General features: G+C 42.1%; 1 protein-coding gene across 1 annotated transcript in view; it reads left to right on the top strand.

Moving 5' to 3' along the window:
* The first annotated feature begins 209 nt into the window (after positions 1 to 209).
* JAKMIP2 (janus kinase and microtubule interacting protein 2) overlaps positions 210 to 16,476 on the top strand; it is a 33,670-nt gene continuing 17,403 nt past the window's right edge. Inside the window, 10 exon segments of the mRNA XM_030212159.1 lie at positions 210 to 338; positions 1,562 to 2,059; positions 3,670 to 3,879; positions 5,654 to 5,752; positions 7,615 to 7,761; positions 8,272 to 8,412; positions 10,026 to 10,082; positions 10,896 to 11,015; positions 12,357 to 12,485; positions 15,248 to 15,331. Of these exon segments, the coding sequence (XP_030068019.1) occupies positions 210 to 338; positions 1,562 to 2,059; positions 3,670 to 3,879; positions 5,654 to 5,752; positions 7,615 to 7,761; positions 8,272 to 8,412; positions 10,026 to 10,082; positions 10,896 to 11,015; positions 12,357 to 12,485; positions 15,248 to 15,331 (1,614 nt within the window).

Here is a 16,476-nt window from a genome sequence, read left to right as displayed (position 1 = left end):
GAGCAGCTTTATTAGCAAACGATAGCCTAGTTTTGCCCTTTTCCTGGCACTTACATAACTAGCATTCTGTTTGTTTCTTTACAAGTGGCTGACGAGGCATCCACACATTGAGGAACGGAAAACAGCAGGTGCACTGCGCACCTAGATTGCAAGGATGCCTGCCCCTAACTGAGTGTACTCAAGGTGCAGGATCACATTAGCAAGCGACCATGTCTAAAAAAGGTCGCTCCAAGGGCGAGAAGCCCGAAGCTCTGCTAGTTGCTCTCCAAGCCGCTAACGAAGATCTCAGGACCAAGCTGACAGACATTCAAATTGAACTCCATCAGGAGAAGTCCAAGGTGAGTGGAAACATTTGTGAGGCATGGCAAAGTACAAAGGGGAGACTACTATCGTATTGGCAAAAAAATACATCAAAAGATAGATACAACGGGCTGAATCAATCATTAATATACAGCAGTCCAGGAATAGAACATATAAAGCCATTTACATTCACTTTCTGGTAAAAGTCTCTGCAACGGAAAAATGATGTCATGGTGTGAAATTTTGTGACCCTGTCACAAAACTTCTCATTTGATCTGAATGTGCAACTTGTGAACTCCGCTAATATCACTAACATGGCTCAGTAGTTATTAAAGGCTCAATTTTAAAACAGCAATTAACAAAGATAATGGGTTACTTTATGCCGATTATCTTTAGGAGATTTTTCCAGTGCATCTAATCAGCTAGTTTTTCAGCTGAAAATTTTCCTAGATCTCATTGGTCAGACTTTGACCGACGAGATTTATTTAGCATAAGAGGTTGGTGCTGAAAGTCTACTTCAAAAAATAAATTCAGTTCAGAAATCCTCCCACCTTCACCACACCTGCTTTGAAAAATAACAGCGAACCACCTGCCCTCTACTGCCAAAAAACTCCAGTCCCCCTTGTTCCTCCCCAGAATCTCTCTTCAAAATGAATAGCTCTAAAACTTCTCTCATAGGGCCCCTTTTACTAAGCCGTGTAAGGCTCTACGCGCACCCAACATGCGCCAAAATGAACTTACCGCCCGACTACTGTGTGTCTATTGTAGTAATTTCATTCTTGGTGCGTGTCTGCTACGTGTGTCTGGAAAATATATTTTATTTTCAGACACGCGTAGCGGACGCGCGCCAAGTGGCATCTGATGCACATAGGTTATTATTGCGCAGATTCCTTACCACTAGGCTATGGCTGGTGGTAAGGTCAGACACCCAAAATGGACATGCGGCAATTTTGATTTTGCTGCACGTCCATTTTCGGCAAAATTAAAAAAAAAGCATTTTTGGTACGTGCGCTGAAAAATATTTGTGCGTGTGCCCAAAACCCATACCATACACTATCGCAAGCCACTTTTTACTGTGGCTTAGTAAGAGGACCCCATGATTGGTAATATTATAAGGGTCATTTTATGGATGAACAATGCTATTATTTTGCGGTCTCATGCAAAACATAATTTGGAGAAGAGAGAATAATTTAATCCTGCATTCCTTCTGCATTAGACTTACCTTTCATTTGTGTTATGATTTTGTTTTGTGTCTTCATAGGTGACTAAACTTGAAAGAGAGAAATCCCAAGAGACGAAACGAATCCGTGAGCAAGAACAGTACAAGCATACAGCCACAGTCACTGAGTTGAAAGGCAAACTTCACGAGGAGAAAATGAAAGAGCTGCAAGCTGTGAGGGAAAACTTGATCAAGCAGCATGAGCAGGAGATGTCTCGGATGGTCAAGGTTAAGGAAGTAGAGATCCAGCGCCTGAAGGCAGCGGTCAATGCTCTGAGGGATGGCAGTAGTGACAAAGTTCGGACAACGCTGAGCGCAGAGGCCCGCGATGAAGCCAGGCGAGTGTTTGACTCTGAGCGCCTAAAACTTCTGCAGGAGATCACAGAATTGAAATCGGCTAAGAAACAGGTGGATGAGGCCCTCAACAACATGATCCAGGCCGATAAGATCAAGGCGGGGGACCTGCGGAGTGAGCACCAGTCCCATCAGGAAGCAATCTCCAAGATCAAATGGGAATGCGAGAGGGACATTCGGAGGCTGGTCAGTAATATTGTATTGCACTGTGCGATCTGTGATGCAAACCGAAGGGATTTTGTTCTTGTAAAATCCTTCTAGATTCCATTGGAATATCCCCTTTTATAGCAAATGGATTGTAAACCACACTTTTTACTGAGAAAAATTGTCATAGCATAATTTTCCACTGTAACAAATGTGAAACTGTCGTATGACCCAGTTTCTGGAAGGAGATCTTAGACCGGTCCTGACTTTTTTTAAAGCCACACCCTTCCCTACCCCCAGCCCACCCTGGCTCCTTCTGGAACTGAGATGCAAATTCTAAAATCAGAAATGGTCAAAATCTCCATCCAGGCTATGGGTCACTTGATGGGTTTGTAAATAATACACAGGAATTCCCCGGGGGGGAGGGGTGTTGACTTTTGAGAAATGATTTAATAGAAAAAGGGACCCCCCCCCCCCCCCCAACATTAATGAATACTTTTCACTTCTGACACATTCAGGCCTATTTCACTAAAGACCTTTTTTACTACACCCCACTAGTGATTCCTGGCTTGGCAAATGGACACAGCCTTATGGTTCTCTTCTCTCCTGTTCTGTGTATAGGAGAAAAAATTATAGTGATTGATTTTTTTTAATGTTCATCAGATTTTCATTTATATTAACACACCTAAGTTTCCAGCTTGAAATTTTTCCAAATGTTGAAATCAAACCTTAGTGAAAGAAGACTCCAAATGTAGGTGGCCAGTTCTGGTCAGTTTTCAGAGGGACTAGTAATTTGGGGCCCATCTCCCTAAATTAGGCACCTGAACCTTTTGAAGATTGATCCCTTAGTGAACCAGGCCCTGAGAGCCTAATAATGTTTATCAAAATATTAGGGGTATGCAGCTCAAAATTTTTCCCGTTGAACCATTTGCTCTGTCATTTATGGGAACACTAGTAAAAAAGCCCCGTTTCTGATGCAAATGAAACGGGGGCTAGCAATGTTTTCTTCTGTGTGCATGTGGGAGTGTGTGTGTCCCTGCCCTCTGGCCTCTCTCCCCTCCCCCCTCCGAGTCCTTCACTGTTACAGAGCCAGCGATTTGATTTCGTGCTCTGCTGTTTTCCTTCACTGACTGTGTTACAGAGAGGGCGGGGCAGACACTCATAGGGAAACCGGATATCTCGCCCCCTTCACACTTCCGACTGGAGGCTTCATAGAACGTTGGTGTTGCCTTTTATACAGAGAGATAAGAACAGCCATACTGGGTCAGACCAATGGTCCATCCAGCCCAGTATCCTGCCTTCAGCAGTGGCCAATCCAGGTCACAAGTACCTGGTTTTGTTTGGGGTAGGGATTTGGCATTTTTTCATTATGGGAGCAAAGTCGTTAAGAGTGCATGCCCTCTCGGAAAAGTGTGCCCTGCTCATGACACACCCAAAAAAAAAAACATGAAATGTCATGGGTTTTTCCTGTCACTTTCATTTGAAAATGACTTGGGGAATGAACATACCTACAAGAAATCAGCTTCCAAGTATTCTCAGCATTGTAGAATTTGGGCTGGAAGAAGAGAGGCTGTAGACAGGAAAAGTCTCATAGGAGAGGAGGTTGGATGAAGCGTTCTAAGGTGATCCTGCTCTCTCTCTCTCTTCTTTAGATGGATGAAATCAAAGCGAAGGACCGGATCATCTTCTCTTTGGAGAAGGAGTTGGAAACTCAGTTGGGGTACCTGCAGAAGCTGCAGCTGCAGAAGGAGGCATTGGATGAGCAGCTCTTCCTGGTCAAGGAGGCCGAATGCAACATGAGCAGTCCAAAGAGGGAAATCCCAGGAAGAGCTGGTGATGGTTCAGAGCACTGCAGTAGCCCTGTAAGGCTGCCCCAAGGGCCTGAATATTAATTGAGGGGTGCAAGGCTCAAGGTTTGCCTGGGGCATTGGCCCTGAATGATATGCTTTTGGCCACATAGAGAAGAAACGTTCTGGGGGGAAGAGGAAGGGGTTTCAGAAGCATGTGGGTGCGTACATTTAATTTTTGAAACTATGTACTTAGTAGGTGTGTCGATATTCAAAGACAGTGCATGTGGGTATCTGGTGTTTGAAAATCAACTGGGATTGTGGGGCCTGAAAAGTGCGTCTGTAGAAAGACCATTAGGAGGGCAATTCTTTAACAGGACGCCTGGCAGGATCCTGTTCCAATACTAAACCTAACTGCTTAAATATGCAGTAAAATATTAGGCAGTAGCACTTAACCCTATCCATAGAGCTGGTGTGTTAATGCCTAAATACTGCAGGTTATTTGCCGGATTCTTTATATCATGCCTGGTGTTCTGTGCCAATGTAAGCAGATTCTATAACAACGCGTTTAATTAATTGGCTTAACAACCAATCAGGATTGTTAACAGTACTTACAAGCAATAATAAGCACTAATTGATACAATTAGAATTTACACACATAACTGTGGAGTGGAGGAATGGCCTAGTGGTAGAGCACCGCCAATCTTGACATCCCTTGGTGGCTGGTTCAAATTCCGCTGCTGCTGCTTGTGATCTTGGGCAACTTACGCAACCCTCCATTGCCTCAGGTACAAACTTAGATTGTGAGCACTCCAGGGACAGGGAAATACCCAGTGTACCTAAATGTAGGCTACTAGTGAAAAAGGTGCGAGCAAAATCTAAATAAATATAACTTGCTAAGTGTATACAATAACCTAAATTCTAATGCACACATCCAAAAGGGGGCAGGGAAATGGGTGTTTTGTGGGCATTCCCAAATTTACATGTGTTATTATAAAATATGGTCCAGTTCTCGTAAATCTACGTGCAGGGATTTATGCTGTGTTTTCGTTGGTGTAAATGGATGTGTGTAGCTTTAGGTGCTGGGATGTCAACTAAGCATATTCTATATGCCGCGCCCAAATCTTCTAGAATACGCTTAGGTGAAAATGATTTCTGCACGGATTTTCCAGACGCCATATATAGATTCCCCCACTATGTGCCTGTGAGTCCTGCCCATGTGCACGCCCTTTTCAGATATTCTTTTACCAAAGCTTTGCAGTCCATTTTATACCTATGAACGTCTTATCATTTAACACACACTGATTCCAGTAACACATGTTAAGCTTCAGTAAATGGGCCCCTTTGGGAGTTAAGCTTGTATTTAGTTTAGTCAAAAGAGGGAGTAGCTTGATCAACAAGGCTCTTCCAAAGATCTAAGGAGACCTAATGATGGAGTAAAAGTCTTTAATCAATACTGAAATTACGTCTCCTTGGAGTAGAGTCCTGTTGATCACGCTTCTCCCTCTTTTGACTTTGTCTTGTTTGTAGCAGATCCTGTTTCTCCACCTCAGTGGCTTATTGTGTTGGGCTTCCGAAACTTTGCAATAGCGTTTAGGCAGCATTGTGAAGTTACTTGCCTATATACACATATACATACATAAATGCCATTATTCTAAACATTTACATGTAATCAATGCAGAAATGTTAGCACCTACCACCTAGTTGCCGTACTGAAAATATCGGGGAAAGGAAAAGAAAGAGCAAGACAGAGGGATTCACCAAGAGCCCGCTTCACATAGTTCAGGCTCGAACCGTTACTGATGTGAACTGGCATTTAACAGGATCCACATTTGCTCTCCATGCGCAGGATTTACGGAGAAACCAGAGGCGGATGGCAGAACTGAACGCCACCATCCGGAAGCTGGAGGACAGGAACACGCTGCTGGTAGATGAAAGAAATGAACTGGTTTGTACTGCGGCCTCGCCTTCCTTCCTTGGGCATTTCAGGAATGAGAATACTATTTTGCAGAAATAGCATCACGTTTGTCTGATAAGTTAGTAGCAACAAATGCAAGAGTTTGAAGCTGCCGGTGCCCTCAAGGGTTCAGTACCGCTCTAACCATCACTAAAAGGTTTTGCCAACATGGTGAATTCTAAGCCTGCACTGTGGCCTTGTGGCTCTCATAAAGGTAGCCAGCTGATGGTGGCTCGTTAAAGCGCCTTAAAATGATATTACACACTAACCGCAGGATTCCATATGTGGCACTGATCCAACTGAGGGCCCCGTTTGCAAAGAGGCAGTACCTGTACAACCGCTTTGCCACGCATCATTTCGGCACCACTGCTGGGCTACCGCAGGAGCCCGGTGGTAGAGCCTGCCCCCAGCGCACGCCATTTCTGGCGCATAAAAAATATTTATTATTTTTTAGCGCCAGGCAGCCCCAGGCACTGCCTGGTTACCACTGGGTTAGCATGGGAGTGGTTCACTTACTGCATGGCCATTTCTTTTTACCCACTGCAGTGAAAGGGGGCCTCAGCATGTGGCAAATCCACATACTGAAGCTACCACAGGGCACCTTTTACCACAGCTTTGTAAAAGTGGCCCTTAAATTGTCTAATGAGCCAATTAGTGGCAATAATCGGGTGGCAACCGGCACCAATTTGTATTTGCACATATGTATTTATATGCATTATTCTAAATAGTGGCGTTCCTAGATCGGCTGCCACCTGCGGCGGATCGCACCCTCCCTGGTGCATCACCCCCCCCCCCCCCCCCGGCACATCACCCCACTGGCAGATCACCCTCCCTGTGCATCACCTCCACCCCCAAGCGCAACACTTCCTCCCCCCCCCCCCAAGTGCATTACTCTTACCTCCTGATGGCTGTCGGCTCCACCGGTTCCCTGCCCCAGAACAGGAAGTAGCATCAGAGGGAGCAGGGAACCGGTGGAGTTGACTGCCGAGAGGCTGCTCCCTACACTCCTTTGCACCGTGCCCCCACCCTTGGTAATGCCACTGATTCTATAACAACGGGTTCTGAAATTCCATAGTGTGGAACCCAAAAGGGGGTGTGGCCATGGGAGGTGCTTGGGTGGGTTAGGGGTGCTGCTAAAATTTGCAGCAGTGTAATAGAATACTGGGGATGTGCACCCAACCGGGCACCAGGAATTATTTAATTCCATAATATTTGCTTATCTTTGATGGCCTAATACAGGAGAGCAGTGAGTGCGATTTCTTTTTAGCACCATTTACTGAATGCAGTCCAAAATCAATATGATGCGCATTAATTTACAAATTAGCATCTGTGCAATGAATTTCCACATAGTACAAAGCTCTAACACAATTTTTTAAAAATTGTATTAATGTGAATGTATGAAATGAAAAAAAAAAATAATGAAAATGTTTTATGGTTTATTGTGCTTGATATTCCACCTTTCGTACAATATATCAAAGCAGTTTACAGATCAATATTTCAAAGAATATGCAAAAGAAAAAAAAAATCAGGAAAAATAGCCACATTTCCAAACACAAACTGAAAATGATTTTGCCCTTGCACTGTTACATTTTCCACTGCCAGTAATTGACTGGTGGCGGGTGTTTAACCACAAATGGAAGCTATCAGGCAACAGTGCTAGCTTAGAATTTACTCCCTGTCAAAAAGGAAAATGAGAATTATTATTGTTTCTTATGCAAACAATGAGTATAACAGACAGAAGTGTATACATGTATCAGTGAGCAGAAACGTCCTAAAAGAATCTTCCATATGGAGCTCCTGTTTCCCAGCAAAGGCATCTGTTAAGCAACGCTTCTTTTGTTCCATTTTTGCAGCTAAGACGAGTCCGAGAATCAGAAAAGCAATGTAAACCTCTTCTGGAGAAGAACAAGTGCCTGACGCGGCGGAATGATGAGCTAATGCAGTCCCTGCAGCGCATGGAGGACAAACTGAAGCTCCTTACTAAAGAGAATGTGGAAATGGTGCACCTCGATTTCAAATGCTTTCTTCCTGTAGTTGGCACACTAAAGAGTGCCAGTGTAATTTGAAATGACAGGGAAATAACATTTTCTTATTTCAAATCCAAAACGACTCAAAAGCGGCAAGTTGTTTTAATTTGTTTCTGTTGATGTAGTTCCAAGTATTTTTTAGCCTCAGCAGTACCTTCTAACTCAGAATGAGAAGAGTGAAGCTAAGCCTTTTTTTCTTTTCTGTGCATGACATCAAAGGATAATAAACTGATCTTTTTCTGTTGATTGCACTGCTTTGAACCAGTTTCAGTACACAAAACAAATAAACAGCAGAAAAAAAACATTTTTGTCTGCAATTGGAAGGCTGTGCTAACAACAGTGTACGCTCTGGGCTTTCAGTCAAGGTTACTGTCAAATCCTAGGCATAGTCTTAATTCATCTTTATATGCCCAGGCACCTTTGATACTAGAACTTTGCACTTTAAGGTCTTTGACTTTCTGTTCTCTTTTCTCATATCTACAGAGAGAAAAAATTACATCCCATGCACCCCTGAAAAAGTTAAGATCTTTGAACGACCTAGATCAAGCCAATGAGGAGCAAGAAATTGAGTTTTTAAAACTTCAGGTTCTAGAACAACAGAACATGATTGATGACCTAACGAGGGTATGTCTTCCCCAGCCAGTGGAGCTAATGTTCATTTGATGGCAGGTCACTTTATGGTTTTCATTTTGAGGGCATTATGGATTTTGAATCCTGCTCTCACCAGCTAGTAAGGCTGGAAATGGGTTTTGATATGAGTTTAGATAAGACAACTCTGTACAAATGGAGTGTAGTCCTGCTTGGGCCTGAACCTAAACTCAAGTCTAAGACTTATACCTAGTGGTTTTATCTTTATAATTGGCTTGGTTGGCCAAATTCCATGCCAGTGAGTGAAACCCACGTCAGTTTTGTTGCATCTTGCAAAAAACTGGAAATTTCTGTGGAACCAAAAAAATCTGCCTGGTCTGGGTCTACGCTGCAGTGAAAGAATCCACATCCCCTTATTTTTTTTGTTTCTGAGTACCTGTAACAGAAGAACAAGGGCATCTGAGTAGGTAGCCCCAGTCTACTCTAATGTGGTTCATGGAATGCATTAAGGAGCCCTTTTACTCAAGGGTGTTAAGATGTTAATGCATGAATTAGGATGCATTAACCACTACCACAGAAGCACATCAACAGTTACCACAGTGGCATGACAATTCACACATTAACTATATTGTATTAGGAGGCAGGAACTAGGCAGGTCATGGGCGGAGAATGAGTGTAGACTGCATAATTCACAAAGCACACTGTACTTTGATTTGTGCAGTTAGATTGGCTTCACCTAGTGGTACTGATTGAGTAGGTATTAAGGCTGTCACGCTAATTGGAACCAGTATCTATGCACACTAGTGTACATGTCCATGCATTAATTCCAGAGGACATGCAGGGCACACCCCAAAAATTAACGCATGCTGATTTCTACTGTTAGGGTGTGCTCAGTACTTAAACTTAACTCACTTTAGTAAGTGCTTAAGGTAATTTGAAAGTGCATTGACTAGAATAGTATATTATATATGGAGATAGACTATGATATCAATTCTCTTTTGTTACACACTTGTACTGGATCCCTCACACTTTAAATGTAATGTATGTTGTAAAATATTTTGATGATTTTTGATTTATATGATTTTATGATTGCTTGTAGTACTGTACCTCTGAGGCAGCCCATAAGTGGGCAAAATGTGGACCATGTCAGGTTCTGTTCTAATAAAGTCACTGTGTGGATTTTACTTCTGGATCTGCTTGTTTCTTTATTGCAACTCTTGCAGATCTGAAGCACCTGAGATACTATATGGATATGGGAGGGATATTGGTGGGACAGGGACAAGCCACACAATTATACGCTAACCTTATAGAATACTATCAGGTACCCGCGTAACTGTCGGCATTTAGGTACGAGTATTTACACCAGACATTGCCATGATACAAGTGCATCTGTCTAAAATTACGCGTATAAACTTCAGCTCCCTCTAGTGTTTGATTTCAACAATTACATGCATAATTGTGATAATTATAGAATTTGCATTTAGCACCCTAGCATCTAACTTTAGGTAACCTGTGTAAAGTTACCTCCTATATGCTTGAAGTCAAGTCATCCATCACAGTATTTATCACATTCACATCTTCTTGGGTTGGGAATTGCTAAATGAAAGCAGCTGTTGATTCTGTAGTTTCTGTTCCCCAATTTTTTTTAGGACAGGGAAAAGCTCATTCGCCGCAGGAGACATAAACGAAGTTCCAAACCTATCAAGGTAAGAAGGGGAGAGACGTCATTACCAGACCATAGAGAAGTGCGTTGAGAGATGTCCTGTGATATGACATCATTTATTGTGATCAGAACTCATTCTGAGAATAATAGTATAGTGTGATACTCCACCATCTCCAGAAGGGGGCGTGTTTGGAGGGTAGAGAGTAGGCGTTCCAGTGCTAATCGGTTAGTGCAGCTACATTGTCGCACGCCCACTGATTGGCGCATAGTTAGCACGTGAGCCCTTTCCACCTATTATACAGGTAAAAGACAGGTTGGAAATTAGCACCTGGATATTAATAGAAAAAATGGAAATGCGACTATTTTACAGCCTTGCTAAAAGTGACTTCAGAGTGTGGGGAAACCCATGTGCTAATCAGAGTACATGGCCTCTTTTAGTGCAGCTTAGTAAAAGGGTCTGAAAATGTTTTCATTCATAAACAATATGTGTTTGACAGTCCACATTTTGGAAACGACAGGCCCATCCCTAGCAGATATTAGGAACAGATGTTAGTGGCTTTCAAAAACAAATGTGTCATTTAAACATAGTGTAGTTGTTAATCTTCAGTATGATTTTCAGTTCTACAAAAGATCCCAGGTCTTCCGTATGAAGCCATTGAACCTTCATGTAAAAAGTTTGCAAATACTATTTGTGCCTTCAGGCCAGAGCCTCCTGTAAGATTTCCTCCTTCATTTCTAGGATTGAAGTCATGTTGTTCTTTGATTTCATCACGGAACAGAATTTTGAAGGGGTTTGTGGATCTTTTTGCTCTTCTGTCTTAATATTTTGGGGCACCTTCTTCTTTCGCTGTTCTAGAGACATCTTGTTGATACAGTCTTTGGGTATGATGATGACTCTATGGATTCGGAAACCTCCTCTGTGGCCTCATATCGAACTGACAGGACACCAGCAACTCCTGATGATGACTTAGATGAGGTACATTAGTTTCAACTGAATTTCTATTGTTTTTCCCATTAGTAAGTTATATATAAAACACCTCCAGCATACAACTGTGCCAGGACAGGTAATGAAATTTGAACAGGGCTGGCTGAAGGGACTGTAGAGCTCTGAGTCTACTTTTGTATTGCCCTCACCCCCACCCTCCACAATCTGGTATCTCACCTCCCACCCCCCTCCCACACACACCTGTGATCCTATATCTCCCCCTCTCTCTCGACTCCCTCTCCTGCTGGACCAGGTGGGACATTGCCAAAATCCCAGTCTGGCACCTATCCCTCTAGAGGTTTGAAGTTGGACCGGACTAGGATTTTGCCTCACCTGGTCCATAGGTTCAGCCAGCCCTGGATTTGATGCAAAATGTAATAAAGCTTATAGCCAGACTAGAAAGAAGGAGGGTTGAACATATAAGTTGGTTTGGTATTTCACCAACTGGGGCCAGTCTACTCACCTCACTAAAGCACATTGTAAGCTGTGTGAGTTAGATGAGTTCTTAATGGCTTATGGTATCATTGTGTATTAAGATTTGTTGACATTTTAATTAATTGCTGATGAATATGTATCTTGGGACCTACAATCCAGATATAATTTTTTTATATTATAGACTAGAATTAGCAGAATTTCAGGGTTCTTCTGTCTTCATTTGCATCACAACAAAACAATTAATTGCCTAAATGCGGATAGTTACAGAAGGTGGGTCATGATGAATGTCTCTCAAAGATAATTGTTGCAGGAATTTATTACCTGCAAGAACATGACACACAGCATCCAAACCTGGCCAACTATAGCTGAGGATTGCTGAGAAGGAGTTTGAATTACAGCCTACAAGGCAGGACAAGCCTTTATATACATTGGGCAGAGACTGCTAGATAAGGCACAGAGACTACCAGAACCCATTGTTGCCTTTCACTGTCAGGCCTGTTAAAAACCAGGTGTTTATACTGTGGTTACCTTGAAGGATTACTTATGTTAACTGACTTGCCTGCTTGAGAGAGAAGACAGACTTATGTTATGTAATGAACCCAACCCATGAGAAGCAGATTAAAAATTTTCTTCTGGTTTAAAATCTGCTTTCTGTACCTGTAGGGGGCCTGTGCCTGCTACTATGCCCATGCTACCACAGAAACTTCACTGACAGCTATTTCCTGCCAAGAGCATCCCAAAGAGATGGCATGGCATACATATTATGATATTGCATTGCATCTAACACTTTGGCTGATGTGTTGGACACAAATATTGGTTACAAACCAGTTATTTGGCATTTCTAGGTTTTTACTTATGTCTTCAGCTAATGCACTACCTGTTTTTCTTCTCCTGAAGGGTTTGGCAGCGGAAGAATCAGAACTCCGATTCCGTCAGCTGACAAAGGAGTACCAGGCACTGCAGAGAGCATATGCTCTGCTACAGGAGCAGACAGGTGGCATCATAGATGCTGAAAGGGAGGCCAAGGTCAGCGTCTTATGTGGCAGATAAGACAGGAAATCCAGATACATTTTTAAGAGTAAAATTAAAGATGTGTAGATTTGGATGAAGGAAAAGGGGCTGCAGTAACTCAGCTTGGTCCTTCAAGTTGTGACTCCCCCTCTGTCTGATGCTATAATCTTGGTATGATTGTCATGTGCAAGGACAATCTCCCTTTCATCTGTCTGATTCATGCAATCCTTTCCAGGCACAGAAATAAAATACCTATGCAGATACTATGCTGGAATAGTCAGCATTTAAAACTTGCAATTGAAAATACAAGAAAAGTGAGATGCAAGATAAAATATTGGTTCTATCTTTGGTTTAGTAGATAAAGTAAAATACTGAAGAGGTGCCTGTAAGAACCGGCCTTGTCCTCTAATTATTCTTGTCCAATATGATTTGGTTTAGGGGTCTGGAAAATGTCTTTTCAAGATTATACTTTATTTATTTAGATTTTGCTCACATCTTTTTCAGTAGCAGCTCAAGGTGAGTTACTTCTTTTTCTTTTCTGTTCCTTGAGTTTTCTCCTGCACCTTGGGGCTTCCAGCTCAGTTGAAACTGGGCTCTAATAGACTACAACATGCATCGTGAACCCTCAATCAAAGGGACCAGAAAGTTGTGACTTCAAAAGGAGAAAAAAACACAAAAAGCAAACTTAGCTTTAGCGAAGAAGTGTTCTTCAGCTTGTAAACATTCAATGACATTGACTGTGGCCAGAGTTGTGCCATAAAAGCTGCATCAACACGTGACTGAAAAATCTTTATCAGCATTGAAATGCAGGACGCCGAGAAGTAGGTGCATTTCAATGCTGATAAAGCATTGTGTTTTTTTCTCCTTTTGAAGTCACAACTTTCTGGTCCCTTTGATTGAAGACAAATGAAGATTTTGCATTCTTTTCTGAAAGTTTTTTTTTAATGCCTGTGAAGAGTTTTAATCCACTAGAGATCCTATCACCTTTTATAAAAAATAAAAAAAAAAGCAGGAGTGGAATAGCGGGAACTGAGTTTTTTTTCCCTTTTCAATAATTTTTTAGATTGCACTTCATTTATATATTAAGGTGTTGAAATATTATTGCCAATATATTTTGAGAAGAGATTACATTGTTTGGAAGTAATTCTCAACCTATGGCCAGAGACTCTGATTCTCTCCAGAATCCTGGTAAGCTGCCTTCTTAAGTGTGGTCACTAGGTGTGGTCACTAGATGTCGCCATTGTATATTTCTGTGCCTATAGGGAGCACTATCTGTATGAAAAGATCTAGATGTCATCGTACACAATATACTGAAATCTGTTGCCGAGTATGCGGCGGCAGCCAAAAATGCAAACAGGATGCTAGAAATTATTGGGAAAAGGATAGAATATAAGACAAAGAATATCACATTGCCTCTGTATCGCTCCATGGTGCGACCACACCTTGAGTATTGTGTTTAGTTCTGTTCACCGTATCTCAAAAAAGATATAGCAGAATTAGAAAAGGTTCAAAGAAGAGCGATCAAAATGATAAAGGGGATGGGACTCCTGTATGAGGAAAGGCTAAAGAGGTTAGGTGTCTTCAGCTTGGAAAAGAGGCGGCTGAGGGGGGGCATATGATTCAGGTCTATAAAATCCTGAGTGGAGTAGAACAGGTAAAAGTGAATTGATTTTTTACACCCTAAATCCAAAGACTAGGGGACACTCAATGAAGTTACATGGAATACTTTTAAAACAAATAGGAGGAAATATTTTTTCACTCAGCAAATAGTTAAGTTCTGGAGGACGTGGTTACAGCAGTTAGGATGTCTGGGTTTTAAATTGTTTGGACAAGTTCCTGGAGGAGAAGTCCATAGTTTACTATTGAGACAGACATGGAGGAAGCCGTTGCTTGCCCTGTAGCATGGAATCTTGCTACTATTTGGGTTTCTGCCAGGTACTTGTGACCTGGATTGGCCACTGTTCTGGGCAAGATGGACCATTGATCTGACCCAATGAGGCTATTCTTATATTCTTAAAATAATTTTGTAAGTGTTCACAGACTTCTATGATCTGTAGGAAACATAACAATAATAAAGTTATATTTTAAATTGCTTTACTGCATATTCTGGCATGTGTAATTAAACTTAGTCTGTGTTCTTGGATCAAAAAACCCTCAGAAATTACTTTCAAAGCATAAAGATTTCACTCCTTTCCTTTCAGCCTCTAGGATACAATTTCACTTAACACTGCCTTTTCATTAATCAGTCACCATGAAGCATCATATGATGCCTTCTGACAAATCGCATTGTTAGTTAGTTATATTCTGCCCAACTTAAATTCTGAGCAAACAGCAAACATAAAATCAACAACTCTTCAAAACGATATCATGACCAAGAGAAACAATACAAGCACAATACGATACAATAACAACAAACAGATAATAGCACAAAAAAATATCAGAACCCTTTATAAGAAAAGTAACTACCCATGGGACAGGCAGAGATACTTGTGTTAACTAATGTTTTATTTATTTATTAGTTAGTTAGTTAGTTAGTTAGTTAGTTTTCTTTCTTTTTTATTTTTTTAACAGTAAGATTAGACTGAAATAGAAGGGTAAAGAGTTTCACAACCCTAGGCCAGCAACTGAAAAAGCATGGGGACGAGACAAACACTTTTCTGACTGTCCTATACAAGTTTAATACTGATCTAACCATTTCAAAGTAATAATTAACTAGCACAATATATTTTCCTATGTTTGAAAGCACCAGTTAATTGGGGAGACTCTTTCTTTGACAGGCACAGGAACAGTTGCAAACTGAAGTTCTGCGGTACAAAGCTAAGATCGAAGACTTGGAAAAGACTCTTTCACAGACGGGACAGGTTGGCATCTTACCCTCCCCTTAGAGATTCCCCTGTGGCTGGTTTTGCTTGACTATCACTGCCTTATTCCAGAAATCCTTGTGATATTATCTTAGGTGAAGGACCAGCCCTGCACCGGACAGCAGAAGTTATACATTGTCTTAGCTGTTGACGTTCCCATTCATCTGGCTACAGAATCCGCCCCAAACATTGTAGGTTTGGGAAATACACAGAGTTGTTTAGGGTGTAGCTCACTGTACACTCTACATTGTTCAAGTCTATGGGATCAGTGTTCAATCAGCGGCAGTCAGTGTCCAAATTCTATGCTCAAGGGCTGTAAACTGGCAGGTTTTCAGGCTATCCCTAATGAAGGTCTCTCTCATGCATATTCATTGGGGATATCCTGAAAGTCTGGCCCATTTACAGTGCTTGAGGACTGAACTTGGACACGCCTGGCTGCCACTGGCTCAATTAGACCCATATATCCAGAACTGACCCCTATCTGGGTACTCAGTGGCCTCCCAGAAATATTCAGCTAAGTACCTGATTAACATAGGGTGGCCCTTTTGCTGTCCTGTGTTAACCGGATAGGCATCCAGGTGCTTCTTGTGATCAGGGAACTCCCACCTCCACCCTAATTCTATCCCTAAACTGTCCTGGCACTAACTCGGAGAAGGCCACGGCAGTCAGACAGGATATTCAGCAGCACTATCCAGCTGTGCACCACTGAACGTCCCACGAGGACCCAGTTAGCACTAGTTAACAAAGTAAGAGACTCTCCTACCTGGTTAACTAGTGCTGAATATTGCCCCCCCCCCCTCCCATGGTTGTAACTGGGAATCTCACATATGAATCGTCAACATTGCGACTCCAACCAGAGACTATTCCATTGAGCTAAAGGAGAAACTTCTCTAGCTACACTCGTAGAAGCTCACCAAATTTAGGGGTCCTTTTACTAAGCCACGGCAAAAAGTGGCCTGCGGTAGTGTGGGTGGGTGTTTTTGGCGCAAATCGGGCCAGTTTTTACCGCGTCTTGGAAAAAAGGCTTTTTTTCAGTGGGCTGGGAAAAGGGCCAGCGGTAAAATTGAAACCAGCGTACAGCCAACCGTGCCTTTGAAAAAGGGCCCCTCCTTCTCTTATTACCTAACCCAGGAGCATAAAATAAT

Source organism: Microcaecilia unicolor, chromosome 8, assembly GCF_901765095.1.
Source record: "Microcaecilia unicolor chromosome 8, aMicUni1.1, whole genome shotgun sequence".
Taxonomy (NCBI): domain Eukaryota; kingdom Metazoa; phylum Chordata; class Amphibia; order Gymnophiona; family Siphonopidae; genus Microcaecilia; species Microcaecilia unicolor.
The sequence above is the reverse complement of the archived record's forward strand: the minus strand, read 5'-3'. Positions and strand labels throughout refer to the sequence as shown.